At 39.0% G+C, this 14,689-nt stretch overlaps 1 protein-coding gene across 5 annotated transcripts in view; it reads right to left on the bottom strand.

Moving 5' to 3' along the window:
• dennd5b (DENN/MADD domain containing 5B) overlaps window positions 1-7,575 on the bottom strand; it is a 308,333-nt gene extending 300,758 nt beyond the window's left edge. For 4 of the 5 annotated variants that reach the window (XM_039761841.1, XM_039761842.1, XM_039761843.1 and 1 more), the window contains exon 1: window positions 7,272-7,575. In XM_039761841.1, the coding sequence (XP_039617775.1) occupies window positions 7,272-7,374 (103 nt within the window). In that variant the 5' untranslated portion in view covers window positions 7,375-7,575. Of the gene's footprint in view, window positions 1-6,747; window positions 6,851-7,271 lie in introns of those variants that run through there. The other variant, XM_039761844.1, reaches the window with a different exon arrangement.
• Window positions 7,576-14,689: the final 7,114 nt, after the last annotated feature.

Below are 14,689 nucleotides of genomic sequence, written 5' to 3'. Positions count from 1 at the left end.
ATTTGTTTGATTTCAGCCTATTTAATCTGAGCAGCACTTCTCCCTCTACAATTTCTAAACCCCACAATACCTCCTTAGTTGTCCCGTTTACCTCTGGGAGGTTATCCACTTGCTCATTTGTGAACACCTCAGAAAAATGTAAGTTTAGGGCAACCGTGGTTTCATTGTCTGTATCTTTTAATTCTCCTTTACTATTTCTGATACACTTGACCTCCTACCCAACTGTTTTTTTACTACTAAAATACTGAAAGAATCTCTTAGGGTCTTCTTTTGCCTTATCTGCTATATTCCTCTTTTAACCACTATGTTATCCTTCTTAATGGCTGCCATCATGTTCTCATACGGTCTATGATTCACTTTGCAGTCATTAGTCTTATATGCCTTTTAAAGCAGTTTTTTCTAAATTGTTTTTTTTTAATATATTATTAATTTCAAATGTAGGTATGTATCTGTCCTGCATAACATGTATAACATTTTTAAACCTGTTCCATTGCTCCTTGACTGTCTCCACATTTAAAAGCTTATCCCAGTCTATCCTACTTAGACATTGTCGCATCTGGTCAAAATTTGCCCTACCAAAGTTCAACTTAACAAATTTAGTCTTTGCATCTGCACTCTTACAAAATACTGAGAATTATATTATATTATGGTCACTTGACCCTAGTGGTTCAATCACTTCTACACCCTCAGTTCTGTCTTGATTATTACAAAATACTAAATCCAGACAAGCTTTACCCCATGTTGGTGCTTTAACATTCTGCTTTAAACAACAGTTACTGATTACTTCTAAAAACTCTTGTGTTCCTCCATCTGCAAGGTTATCCAAGTTAATAGTTGGAAAATTAAAGTCCCCCATGACATATCTCCCTGTAAACTTTCCTTTTTGACATTATACAACTACAAGACAACATCAATATAGAGACTGCACCCTTAGGGTTATTTCTGCTTCCTTTAAGAATCAAACGCTCAACTGTTAGGCTGACTGACAATTCTACACTGGCTGCATTTCCATCCTGGATTAGTTCATACCTTGTTCTCTTTACTCCCTATTATTCAGTACTTGAAATGGCAGGCTCAGAAATTGAAAAATGGACAATGGAAAAGCAATTCACATAAACAAAATGAAGAATCGATGAAAAAGCAAGTCGGAGAAATGAATGAATCTTCATTTAATACATCCTTCTATATAAAAGCCGTCAGGATTGTCCTTCCGTCCCGTGAGTGCTACACAGGCGCGGAGTTTCACACGCCCCGTCCATTTTGCAATGCACGATGGGATTTGTAGTTTCGTTTTTCCAGGTAAAAGATCATTTTCTACTCCAGACTGTGCGATATCTTCTTCTTCTTTCTTACTATATAAAAGCGGTCGGGATTGTCCTTCCGTCCCGTGAGTGGAAAGCGTAGCGGTATTCCGCTTATCACAGACTTACTACTTGCAGCTTGCGGTACAAAGCGACATGATGTGAGCAGAGTTCTGGTGCTCCCATCGTTCCCTTGCTTTTGTGCGCGATGCGCTGGAAAAATAGACAAAATTATGTCTCTGGAAATAATTAATGCTGATGGAGTATAAATGCCTCACCACGTAGTAAATATCAGGGGGGATCAAAATATATAAAATATAGAAAAAAAGTTTAAATTTCATCACAAAAATAACAGAAACTCTACGAGTATTAAAGTATTACCACTCAAATGCAATATAACCAAATTAATGAGTTTGTATAAAATATCAAATTGATCTACATATTGAATTGCCTTAAGAAGTGGTCAACTTAAAAGGCGGGTCAGCCTAGTCATGGTTAAGAAGTGAACATCACACAAAGATGCAATCCATACTCCATTACACTGCCATTATTTAATAACATATAAAATGTTAAAAATATCTTAATAATTTAAGCACAGGTAATGGCAACCTCACAATAAGCTCACCGTTTAAAGTTCAGCTCCTTATTCTCTAAGTCACATTGCTAGTCTGGAAATCCTACAAAGCTGATGCACACCTGTCCACAAAGCAAACAATAAAGCTCACAGTTTGGTGGTATGTGGTTTGGTAGAAAATGTTATTGTGCAAGATGCATTTCATGCTAAGGGATTACAACCTAATGCTGATGGAATAGTCTGCAGACTGATCACTTAAACAATAGATGAAAGAAACACTTAAGAACAATGCATGGCACTTCTTTTCACATGTACATGCTAATGTACAACAAAGAACACTGATCCCCCAACCTCCAAAAAAGTTACAGCATTAAAGCAAAAAAGCAAGCATTGTTATTTTATTATTTTGAAAATGCATCTTTTTCTTAAATATTTTTGAACTGCTTAGTTTCTCTCCCACAGGGTAGCTGCTGCTGAAATGGCAAAGCGTTTAGGACACTGACTTTTGTAGTATTTGAGCTTCATGTATAATTATTCCCTTGTGCTCAGTTTTATCTTATTCCTTATTATGTTTGATGTTTGCAAAATTCAGTCTTGTATGTGTTTAACTTGCTTTGTAAGTCACCTTGGATAAAGGCATCTGTCGAAATAAATAATAAAATTAGCAATAAATTATCATAAGTGTTAACATCATGTTAGAGATGATGAAAGTCTTCACACCAATTACAACAAAGGAAGAAAGAGTTAAAGGCAGACTGGTGAGTCTAGAGAAAGACATTTAAAAGAAGATCTTTGGTGAACTTAATCCGAACACCGATAACCTTGATACAAAAATTTCTTTACAACATCTAAAATATCTAAACTCTAACTCTAATTATATCAGCACTAAATTACAAGGTATTGGGTGTATTTTGTTTTATCTTACAATATAATGAATTTTTCAATCTATCAATTATTATTTTATATAGCACTGCTAACAGCATCGACCATCATGAAATGCTGTTATGAGCTAGAGCTGGGGTCCTGGAGGGCTAGAGTGGCTGCAAGTTTTCATTCAAATGAGCTTTGTACAGTTGATGTTACATTACGCGACTTTTTGTCATGGGCATGTCAAATTACACAACCGAAAATGGTAGCCCATGTCACATTTACCATCTAAGCTCTAATCTTGTAGCGCAGTGGTAGTCGCCCCTTTTCTGACAGCCAATAGCAGGTTGCCTGACATAGCTGGCACTGTATGAAGGATTAACAGTTGCAGTGAGTTCAACAGCAATCTCTGCCCTTTTATTTCTTTTTTCCATTCTGTTAAGGTATATAAAATTCTAGACATCACATAACTATATTGCCAAAAGTATTGGGACACCCCTCCAAATCATTGAGTTCAGGTGTTCCAGTCACTTTCATGGCCACAGGTGCAAAATCAAGCACACAGGCATGCACACTACTTCTACAAACATTTGTGAAAGAATGGGTCACCCTCAGGAGCTCAGTGAATTCAAGTGTGGTACCATGATAGGATGCCACCTGTGCAATAAGTCCATTCATAAAATTGCCTCACTACTAAATATGCCATGGTCAGCTGTTACTGGTAATATAAAAAAGTTGAAGCAACTGGGAACAACAGCAACTCAGCCACAAAGTAGTAGGCCATGTAAAATTACGGAGTGGAAACAGCGCATGCTGAGGTGCACAGTGTGCAGAAGTCGCCAGCTCTTTGCAGAATCAATAGCTACAAACCTTCAAAAGCTCAAGAACAGTGCATAGAGAGCTTCATGGAGTGGGTTTCCATGACCGAGCAGCTGCACCCAAGCCTGACATCACCAAGTGCGATGTAAAGTGTCAGCTGCAGTGGTTAAAGCACACTCCCGCTAGAGCATTGCAGGTGTGTCCTCTGGAATGACGAATCACGCAATCTGATGGAACGAGTCTGGGTTTGGCGGTACAGTACCTGCCTGACTGCATTGTACCAAGTGTAAAGTTTGGTGGAGGGGGGATTATGGTGTGGGGTTGTTTTTCAGGGGTTGGGCTTGGCCCCTTAGTTCTAGTGAAAGGAACTCTTAATGCTTCAGCATATGAAGCCATTTTGGACAATTTCATACTCCCAGCTTTGTGGGAACAGTCTGGGGATGGCAACATGACTGCGCAACAGTGCACAAAGCAAGGTCTATGAAGAAATGGATGAGCGAGTTTGGTGTGGAGGAACTTGGCTGGCCAGAACAGGGCCCTGACCTCGACCAGTCAGAACAACTTTGGTATGAATTCGAGCGGAGACTTCGAGCCAGGCCTTCTAGTCCAACATCAGTGCCTGGCCTCACAAATATTCTCCTGGAACAATGGTCAGAAATGGTCAAAAAAGCCTGGAAAGCCTTCCCAGAATAGTTGAAGCTGTTATAGCTGCAAAGGGTGGGCCAACGCCATATTAAAGCCTATGTTTTAAGAATGGGATGTCATTAAAGGTCATGTGTGTGTAAAGGCAGGCGTCCCAATACTTTTTGCAATAAAGTGTAGATTAGCTTCTCTTCTGTTATGAGGTTCACAGTCCCCGTGCTGCTTGACGGAACTAGGTGAAGGGTTAATAGCTGTGGAGCGTTCAGCCACAGTTTTGGTTCCTTTTTCTTTTTTTCCATTCTGTTTAGTACATAAAACACAAGGCATCAGGCAGGTGAGCTTTTCTTCCATTTATGAAGTTCAAAATATGTGTTTTTTATTCCTTGTCGCTACATCCCATGCATTGTACTTCCGGCTGAACACTCATTGGTTGTCAACTCTCCTGCATACAGAGCAAGCCCCTCCAACTAACTAGAAAATCAAACAGGTTTGAATTTATCCACGTCAGACTCAGACTAGTTTTTGTCATTTGTTGGGTATGTCACATTAGGCAATTATCTTCATCGGAGGGTGCAGCCGACTGCCACCGACTGGCTAGTTTATATAATTGAAAGTTATGAATGAAAAGCAGTGGAAAAAAATCATCTAATGTGACATAGGCTTATTTAGAAGCCAAGTCTAGAAGATAATAAAGCTTGATATTTAATTTTATGGCTTGTTAGAGCTTCAATTCCTCCAAGGTAAATCTTTATCAACTTGTAGTTTTTTTTTTTCTGACACCATTATTCATATAATTGTGTGCTCTAGAACAGATTTGTACCTCTTGGTCCTTCCCCTCTCTTTCATTTCTTTCAAAGCATTGTATTAACTCAGGTGCGTGATGATGGAATCATCATGTAAATGGAATCACTTTAGCTGCAGAGTTGGCGGTACCTTTGTCAGCTTTACCTCATGATTAACTGATGGCTGGTTAAGAAACAGGCAATAACTAAAACCTAAAATGCAGCAATTTAAAGCTAAATTGGGCAATAAAGGGTTCCAAATCCTATCAAACAACGTAAATAAAACCAAGCCTAAATAAACATATTACTTTAATAACAAATAAATGAGATCTAATTAAAAATTTGGTTAAAGCAAATACCTGCAGCCACTGTGAACTTCCAAAACCAGAGTTGACTCCTCCTGAGCTAAAGAGTTCTGAAACTCAGAAATCAAAATAAGTGCTCAAAATGCCCACTAGATGGGTAAACTATCCACACTGGCCAGTCACAAAAAAAAGATAATGAAGAAGATTTATAAAATGATTTATTTTACAGAAATACTCTGTAACACAAAACAAGCTGCAAGGACCACAATGCAAATGGCACAGGAGGAAATGCCTTGAAAACAGGCAATGCAAATAGCAATCTCAGTCTCAATGCGAAATCCAACAGATGAAGTCAAAAAACACAGCAAAAGATTGAAACATCACAAAATCACAAAAGAACAAGAAGGCGCTTTGGGTTATCCCAGCCTTTATAGGGCGACGACAATCCCATGATGGTAAAGGGCAGGCTGTTGTGTCTCTTGGGGGACCACCCACATAATAAAAGATGCTTAAACATAAAGCAACTAAATAATCAAGTGTTAACATAAACAATGAACAAAATAGACATATATAAATGTCATTTTATAAAATGCACTACATAACAATACAAGGAAACATCCCAAGGAAATAAATTACTGCCTTAAAAGGATAAAATAAGTAAAGAATATTTCTTCACTGAAAAAGAAAAACAAAGAAGGCCTGAGACACAAAATTTAAAGCAGTTGAACGTTCTTGGCTGGAGTCTCATATTACCTAAAAGACATAAAACTAGGCTGTGACAACCAGTTACAGAGAATCTGAAACAAGTATGTACGGACACAAGAAAACCTACTCATATACATATACAAGTACTGTACAGTATATGAATACTCACACTTTGAAATATACATCGAAGAACAAAATCGTCTGAAAGAAAGACAAATGACTTACTAACTTAAAAGCTTGGAGAACACACCATTTCAGAAAAAATCCGAATTCTAACAGCCCCATAAATAAATGTAAATACTATAAATGCTAGGTTTACTGCCATTGACTGTACATCTTGGAGAATTACTGTATAAAAACCAGCAGTACTGTGCTAATGTATAAACGCCATTTGGCTCGCTACATATTACGTATACAAAATAATTCTGTACACCTCAGATATGCACATTATTTAAATAAATAAATAAATAAATGGATAGATGGTTGACGTTTTGCGATAACATTTTTTTGAGAATCCATCAGGTACTTACACAGAATAACACATATTGCACATCAGTTCACGGAAACCATACGTACATTACAACACCTCACTGAATACTGTATATTACATCGAAATCCTATCAAGAATGACACAGAACTACGATCTTACGATAAGAATCATCAATACAGATGTACATGAGTATACAGCAATTGAACACAAATATGTTTTAACTTAATTTGCGCAGCATGACACAAAATGGAATGTTTTGCACCTGTACGTAAAGTTTGGGACTGAGTACGCCGGATTTTGTGATGCCAAAGTCTGTAGAAGAAGCTGCACCGAGTGCTGTCCCACTTCATTCAAGCCCGCGATCACCAAGCTCAAGGTCCACTCGTCAGCCGATTCCAAGCGCTCGACACCAGCCCCTCCGCTGTTTTGAAGCCGTGTTCCCTACTTGCAGGTTTACAGATCCCAATAAACTCTTAAAATTAATTATTCAAGCAGCGCGCGTATTTCTTGCATCCGCAGAGTCAAGTGATTCAGAAACCGCAGCATAAACAAAAAAAAAAACAGGACAAAAAAACAGCAAAAGCTGCCAAGAAACCAATCGCACACAAATCACGACTAAGTAGGAATATCAGCTTCAGGTCAGCTTGTTGTCGTTTTTGAACGTTGCATTCTTATGAACAACAAACAAATTGAAAAAAAAAACAAAACAATAAATATACAATATATGAAACGGTCTCAAAAAGGAGCCCCCCCGGCTAACCTGACCCCATTGAACTCGGCGTTTACCTGCTAGCTCGTCCGGCTCCAGTCCAGTCTCAGTGTCTATGCCGCAGATCACGAAATAGTGTGCGAAGCGGCAGGGCACCGAGCCCGGTACATTCGCGCTCATTCTGCCTCAAAACTGCAGTCTTGCTAATCCGATCGTGAAATCTCCATAACCGAAGGCCCGATGAATGGGAAACAGAAGGAGACTGACAGAAATCTTCGGTGGACCCTCGAACAGTGGGGAAAAACGCGAACTATGCCTACCCGCTGTCCTTTAGAGCGCAACTCACGCGCTCCGCTGTGAGGCTGAGCTCGACTAAACCCTGTCAACGTGAGCGAGCACGCGCGTTCCCGAGGCAGCATTTAGGAGGCGGGGTCCGTGTCGGCGGGCCGTTTGAAAGACACGGGTTCGGTGCGCTAGTAGATAAGAGAGGAGCAAACCACCAACTCGGTTTGTTTAGCAGAGTTTCAGAAATACTACGAGACCTCGATTTTTCTCAAACTGTAAAATAAACAGTGTTTTATGACTCACAAGATAATGAATGTGTGAAAATATTAATATTTTGGAAGGTGTATGGGGGTGTGAATATTTCAACTTTAAGACAGCAACGACTTCCTCTGTGTAAAGTCAGCTTGTTCTCCTGTTGAGTTATTCTTCACATCCAAAAGATTGACATCATAGGTAAATTGGTGATTCAGCGTAAGTGTCAGTGTTTTTTGACAGACTAATGTTTTATGTTGGATTGGATTTACAGCAACTACTGCTAGTATAGACTACCACAACCCAATAACTGAAAAAGTGGGTTCAGAAAATGGATAGATGGATGAATGCATGGTGCACATTATTTAACATGCTGGGGCACACCAAATCAAAATAAGAATTAAAACTAATATTTCATCTCACCCTACCTTTTGCCTATTTTACACCTTATTCATCCAGGGCAGAACCATCAGGTATAATGAAGGGACCAACCCAGGATGGAATCTCAAAGCATCCTCATGCACTCTCCTTCACTTACTCATATGTGTTGTATATGTTGTAGGTTTAATTTTAAATGGATACATTTGCCAATCAATCTACATTTATTAACCCATAATGACAAGGTAAAAAGGTTTTCTGAAAGGTCTGCAAATTTATTAAAACCCAAAAATTGAAATCTCTCATAAAAGTATTTAGATCCTTTGCTGTGTCACTCTAAAATGTGCTCAGATGCATCCTGCTAGTTTTAGTTACCATTGATTGGAGTTCACCTATGACAAATTTAACCTATTGGACATTGTTTAGTAAGACACTCACACTTGATGGCCCCACAATTCACACTTTATGTCAGAACAAAAAATAAGTCATAAACTCAATAAGTCAAGACCCACACAATACAATTGTGGTGAAACATAGATCAGGGCAAGGGTATCAAACCATTTCTAAAGTTCTGAGTGTTCCCAGGATCACAGTCACCTCAATAATTAAGAAATGGAAGAAATGTGGCACCACCAAGACTTTTCTAAGAGTTGGCCATCTCACCAAAATGAGTAACTGGTCAAGAAAGGACCTGGTCAGTAAAGTGACCAAGAACCCAATGGTCATTCTAACAGACCTTCAAAGGGGAGGTCCTTGAAAAAAACCTCCTCCAGAGTCCACATCACCATAGACTGGGGCGACAGTTCACTGTTCAGCATGGCAGTGATTTGATGCATACAGCCAAGACAACAGTGGAGTGTCTTTGGGACAAATCTCTCACTGTCCTTGAGTGGCCCAGCCAAAGTCCAGACTAAACCCCATAGAACATCTGAAGAGAGACCTGAAGTTAGCAGTTTATAAATGCCTCTCATCTAATTTAATTTAATTTGAATTAGATTTTAGAATACTTTGTTTGTCCACAAGGGGAAATTAAAACTTTACAGAAGCTCAAGAATAATATAAATATTATTATAAACAACAACCCACTTGAACACACGTTTGGTCTTCTGGCTTAGATAACAGAGAGCTGTTGTTGTCATTAACAAGCTTGTAGGTTGTAATAAGATGAGGCCAGACTTACACAGTTGTACCACAGGTTTAATATTAAAATACATTTGAATAGTGCAGGTCCAGCAGAGGCAAACTTAGGGGTATGCTGGGCCAAGGGCTGACCAACCCCACGTGGGGCCGGTTACGTCAAACCCTGGTACCGGTTTATGTGTGGACTGTACAAACTTGCGCGTAAATTTAATAAAAATAATATTAACATACACCAGATTTTCTCATTACAGTATTCAGCAAAATTTTTGCAAGATAACATGCGGACTTAATCAAAATATAACAATATAATCTATTAAAAAAGTGCAATTCATAATTCATGACAATACCAATACCGAAATGCGATGTGGTGTCATGTGGAAATTAGCAGGGCCTCTTCTAGAAAAGTATACTCTGAGTCTCGATGTGAAGGATGTCATAGTCATAACTCACGTTGATGTCATGTCAACCGGTTATCATTAGCGATACATGTTTTTGTGCATTAATATTTGAACTATGGAATGTTGTCAAAGACATACATTTATGGAATTTGACCTTGAAGAGGAATTTTAAAAGGGGTCCTTTTAGAAGCATCTCAAATATATATATACTGGAGAATATAACTTGACAAATCCGCTCGAATGGGACACGCAGACTTAAAAAGCAGGGCCCCCTTAGGCACGGGGCATGGTGGCGGTCTCCCCACTTGCCACCCCCAAACTCCGCTCTTAAGGTCTAGTTTGTTGTGTCCACAACTGGAGCATGCTAATTGAAGTTTGTTCCATCAGTTGAAGTCACCACCATATGGTAAATCACACTATGATGACACTGTTTGCTTGAGTTTATAAAGTGTGTGTGTGTGTGTAACTGTTTATAGAATTTACTTTGAAGTTTAAATAGCTATACAGTACAGTATGGCACTTATGTGGAGCGTGTTCATGTGGTGCCAACAAGAGAGTAGGAAGCAGTAAGCAAGCTGCTTGGATGTTCTCGTCTATGGTAGAGCAATGAGGGTCTTACAGTGTGCAATGTGAGTGCACCTGAAGAAGCATCCAGGCCCATGGTACCAAGCTGCAAGAGAAAGGATTAAAATTAGCAGAGATGTTTCAGAGTGAGAAAAGGTTTGAGCAATAGATAGAAAGTGATTACTTCCAAGAGGGTAATCGAGAATTGGAGCATCCATGATGAATCCTGTGCACACGAGTGTGGGTCTCAGAATCCTTCCAGGTTACAGTGTGCACAGCAGTAAAGATAAGACACACTTAGTAATTAGAGTGAGAAAAGTCAGGTGTCCATTGGGATTGGTGGAAGGGATTTCAAGGGCGTATAATTAAGGGAAGAGGAGCATCAGAGGGCGTCTTCATTTCAGAAAATGTCTGCCTCTAGTGTTCGATACACCACGGCACTCCTGCACAGCCTTAAGTAACAATAAAAGTGGGTGCATACCCTTTTATGATCTCCTAGAGCATTGAGAACAACAACAACAACAACATTTATTTATATAGCACATTTTCATACAAACAGTAGCTCAAAGTGCTTTACATATTAAAGAATAGAAAAATGAAAGACACAATTATAAAACAAAATAAATCAACATTAACATTGAATAAGAGTAAGGTTCAATGGCCAGGGGGGACAGAAAAAACAAAAAAAACTCCAGACGGCTGGAGAAAAAATAAAGTGAAGTGAGAAGTGGGGATAATATGGTGAGATAGGGCATGGGTATGACTTAAGTTTTTTTTTTCCTTTTAAAATGTCTTTGGGTCCTTTGGATAACCTGGAAGATGAAAAAGAGAAATGGGTTGCTGGGTTGTTATTGTTTTTACGGACTCCAAAAGTCTTTGATGGTCCATTCAGCTTTTGTAAAGAACTGACATTTTGATATCATCTAGTTATAATTAAAAAACTTTATCTTTGTAACACCTTGTCTGTGTCTCTCTCACTCACCTTACTGTAGTTTATCCTCAGTATGACTACTCGGTGCCCCACAGCTGAACTGTAGCATGGCACGTGGTGGGTATGGGTAAGCAGACAGCATTCTACAGTCAGAATGATTCATCATTCTGCAACAGAGTGAATCATTTCTGTTGCCAAGTTGGTCAGGGTGAGGTAACTTATCTTTCTGGGCAGTAACATAGACAAATTCAGTCAGCATTCCAATGTCTAGATCACACATTCAGTTTTAATTGTAATGCGCTTACTCTTTTACCATTGGTTATTCACATAAATCTCCAGTCCTCTCCTGCTTTTTCCACTTGTGATCATTTCAGATGAAACCCATTCAGTATTAAAGAGGAACCTGGAATAAGAAGTTTAAGTTGGTTCTCTGCAGTTCTAAAGTAGAGACTTGTAGAGACTTACCTAAGAAGACTGAGAGCTGTAATTGCCACCAAAGGGTCTTCTATAAAATAAAGAATTAAGGGTCTGAATATTTAATTGAATGAGAGATTTCAGGCTTTGATTTCTAATACATTTGCAAACCTTTCTGAAAGCATGTTTTCAGTTTGTCATTATGAGTTATGAGAGTAGCTGTTGGTCAAAAATAGAAAATGTATCAATTTAAAATTAAGTCTAAAACACAATAAATTGCACAGAAACTGAAGGGGTCTGAATACTTTCTGAAATCACAGTAAGATGTGGAAGGAAATCCAGAGTAGCCTGAGCATAGACACAGATGTGGAGAAGACATGTCAATTCTACAAGGACAGAAGCTGGAATGGATTTACATCCTGGTGTTTCTGCAGCTGTAAGGTAGTAGTGGTACCCACTATGTTACAGTGCTGCCCAGAAACTGATATTAGCCGAGAAGTAAGCCTTCCCAAGTGACCATGCACTAATTTTTTACTAAACAGCAGTGGTCTTTGTTATGGAGCTGCATTCATAGTTGACTGTAACTAATTTAAAAATTCAGAACCCAGGTTTTTCAGTCAAGTGGGCATCATTGAAAACCACATTCATCTAGGAATATCAGTTTCTCCAGCTGTCAAGTTACTGTGGGCCTTCTCTGTGATTTAAACTAGGACAGTTATGGCTTCAAACCCGTTAGTATCCCCAGACATCAGTGTTTGGCTGAATATTGCATAAGAACTTGGACTGCATAGGTTTACTCTAGGTACACTGGTTCAAAGACATGCAGGTTACGTGGACTTGCAATATTAATTTGGCCCTAGTGTACTGTGTGTATGTAATTGAGTACATGTCTGCACATTCATCCTGCAATGGCCTGACACCATAAGCTTGCTGGTATAGACTCTAGCTTCACCGTGACCCTTCTCAAGATATAGCAGGTTAGGGAAATGAATGAATGAATTTCACAGCATGTGTATTTTAAGCACAGATCTCTAATGAGCAGCTGACATCATTCATTGTGAAAAAAATCTAACTAGCTACTGCTATGGGGTATGCAACTTCACAGCAGCTGACGTTTGATCTGCAGATCTGCACAATAGTAATTTAAAAATATCTTAGTCAGAACATGGCAGGCTGTGTGGTGGGGCAGCTAACATGTTGGATTTTAAGATCCCGAGTTAATCTGGGGCTTAAGGTGAAGAAAAACAGAAAAACATTTACATACCTGTTAAATTCCCTGAGATGATGTACATGATGGAAATGTGTTAGTATCAAAAACAATAAAGTATAAAGAAAAGCACATAACAGTTGAAATGAAAATGGGTATTTATTAGTTATGGTATATTCTCAATGTTAGTTTCCAGGGCACTGGAGATTTGTCACTAAAAGAATCTAAAGCAGCTAACTGTTGCAGTACTGACAGGTGCTGGAGCAGCTCAACAACTCTGCCAATGAAAATTTGAACGAGAATCTCAGGTATCCAAAACAGCTTATTAATTCAGCTATTTCCATTATATCTGTCCTTAAGTTAATTATAAATTCTGTCTCATGATTTGGTATTTGAACTAGGAAGTCTTTTTCTTAATTCTCTACTTTAGTGTTCAGTTTTTCATAATTCTATAGAATTGTATGGGGTGGTCCAGATCTAATTATGAAATTTTCATTACACTATAACTCAGTGGTTCTCAACCTGTGGGGTAGGCCCCCCTATGGGGGGCACGAAGTAACAAAAAGGGGGGCACGAAGATATGAAAAAAGAAAACAAGACTCAAAAATATGAAAAAACATCTGTTGAAACCAAAACAAATGAACTTAAACTACATTCTGATACTAGAACAATAAATATAGAGTTAGATAAATGTCGATAAAAGTTAAGTAGGTCTAATAAAATATACATCTACATTTCAAAAAAATGTTAGGGGGGGGCGTGATTAAAACTGTTATGAAAACTCAGGTCGCAAATACTTAAAGGTTGAGAAACGCTGACTTAACTTATTAAGTTTATTACATAGAAAATCCCAGACCATCGAGAAGTGTGCGAACTGACGACATGAAAAATTGTCTTTGTGCTGAAATGGAATTTTCCGTGCATTAATCAAATCTGTAGCTGCATAATTAGATCTGGACCACCCTATACAACATATTTTATTTACTAGCTCACTCCTAAATGAAAAATCAGTCTGTTTATCAAAATGTATTTTCTATAGCATGTAAGAGGAGAATGGGCATCCTGGATGAGATGAGGACAAAGCTGTTACTGAGACGAAAGGCCTGTTCTCCTTCTACAAGCACCATTCATCAAATACACCATCCATCCATCATCCAACCCGCTATGTCTTAACACAGGAGCCAATATCAGACAACACAGGGCACAAGGCAAGAACAAACCCCGGCAGAGCGCCAACCCACCGCAGGGCACACACACACACACACACACACACACACCAAGCACACACTAGGGACAATTTGCCAATGCACCTAACCTGCATGTCTTTAGACTGTGGGAGGAAACTGCAACACCCAGAGGAAACCCACGCAGACACGGGGAGAACATGGAAAGTCCACACAGGGAGGACCCGGAAAGCGAACCCAGGTCTCCTGTGCCACCATGCCGCCAATACACCATCACAATATACTTTATTTTTATAATAGAAAATCATAGTGAATTTCAAAATGAACAGTAAATACAAGAGCTTTTAATATATTTACCATGTTAGGCATAAATGTGTACATAGACAGATAGAAGGAAAAAGAACAATGGAGGATATTTTCCATAGCAGCGTCACTTTCTGGAGCTTTAGGGACTGACTGAACAGGTGTTAGTGGATACCTTAAAGCTGGTCAGCACAAGCCTTAAAAACGCGAGGACTGACTCCATCTGGTCTCGTGGCTTTTCGTGTTTGTAGCTTCCTCTCTTCACTTGGTCTTCAGTTATGAACAACTCTTACTGATGGCCAGAGGAGGACTCACCACTGAACATTCCAGATCAAGTGTTACTAGTTGTTGATGTAGTAGGGATGATGTGGAGGGCTGGTCATTGGACCCGGCATATTGCAGATTATTCTGAGTCAGTTTGTTTTCTATTTTGGCTTTG

The sequence above is a fragment of the Polypterus senegalus genome, chromosome 8 (assembly GCF_016835505.1).
Source record: "Polypterus senegalus isolate Bchr_013 chromosome 8, ASM1683550v1, whole genome shotgun sequence".
Taxonomy (NCBI): domain Eukaryota; kingdom Metazoa; phylum Chordata; class Cladistia; order Polypteriformes; family Polypteridae; genus Polypterus; species Polypterus senegalus.
Note: the sequence above shows the minus strand (reverse complement) of the source record. Positions and strands in the feature narration are given on the sequence as shown.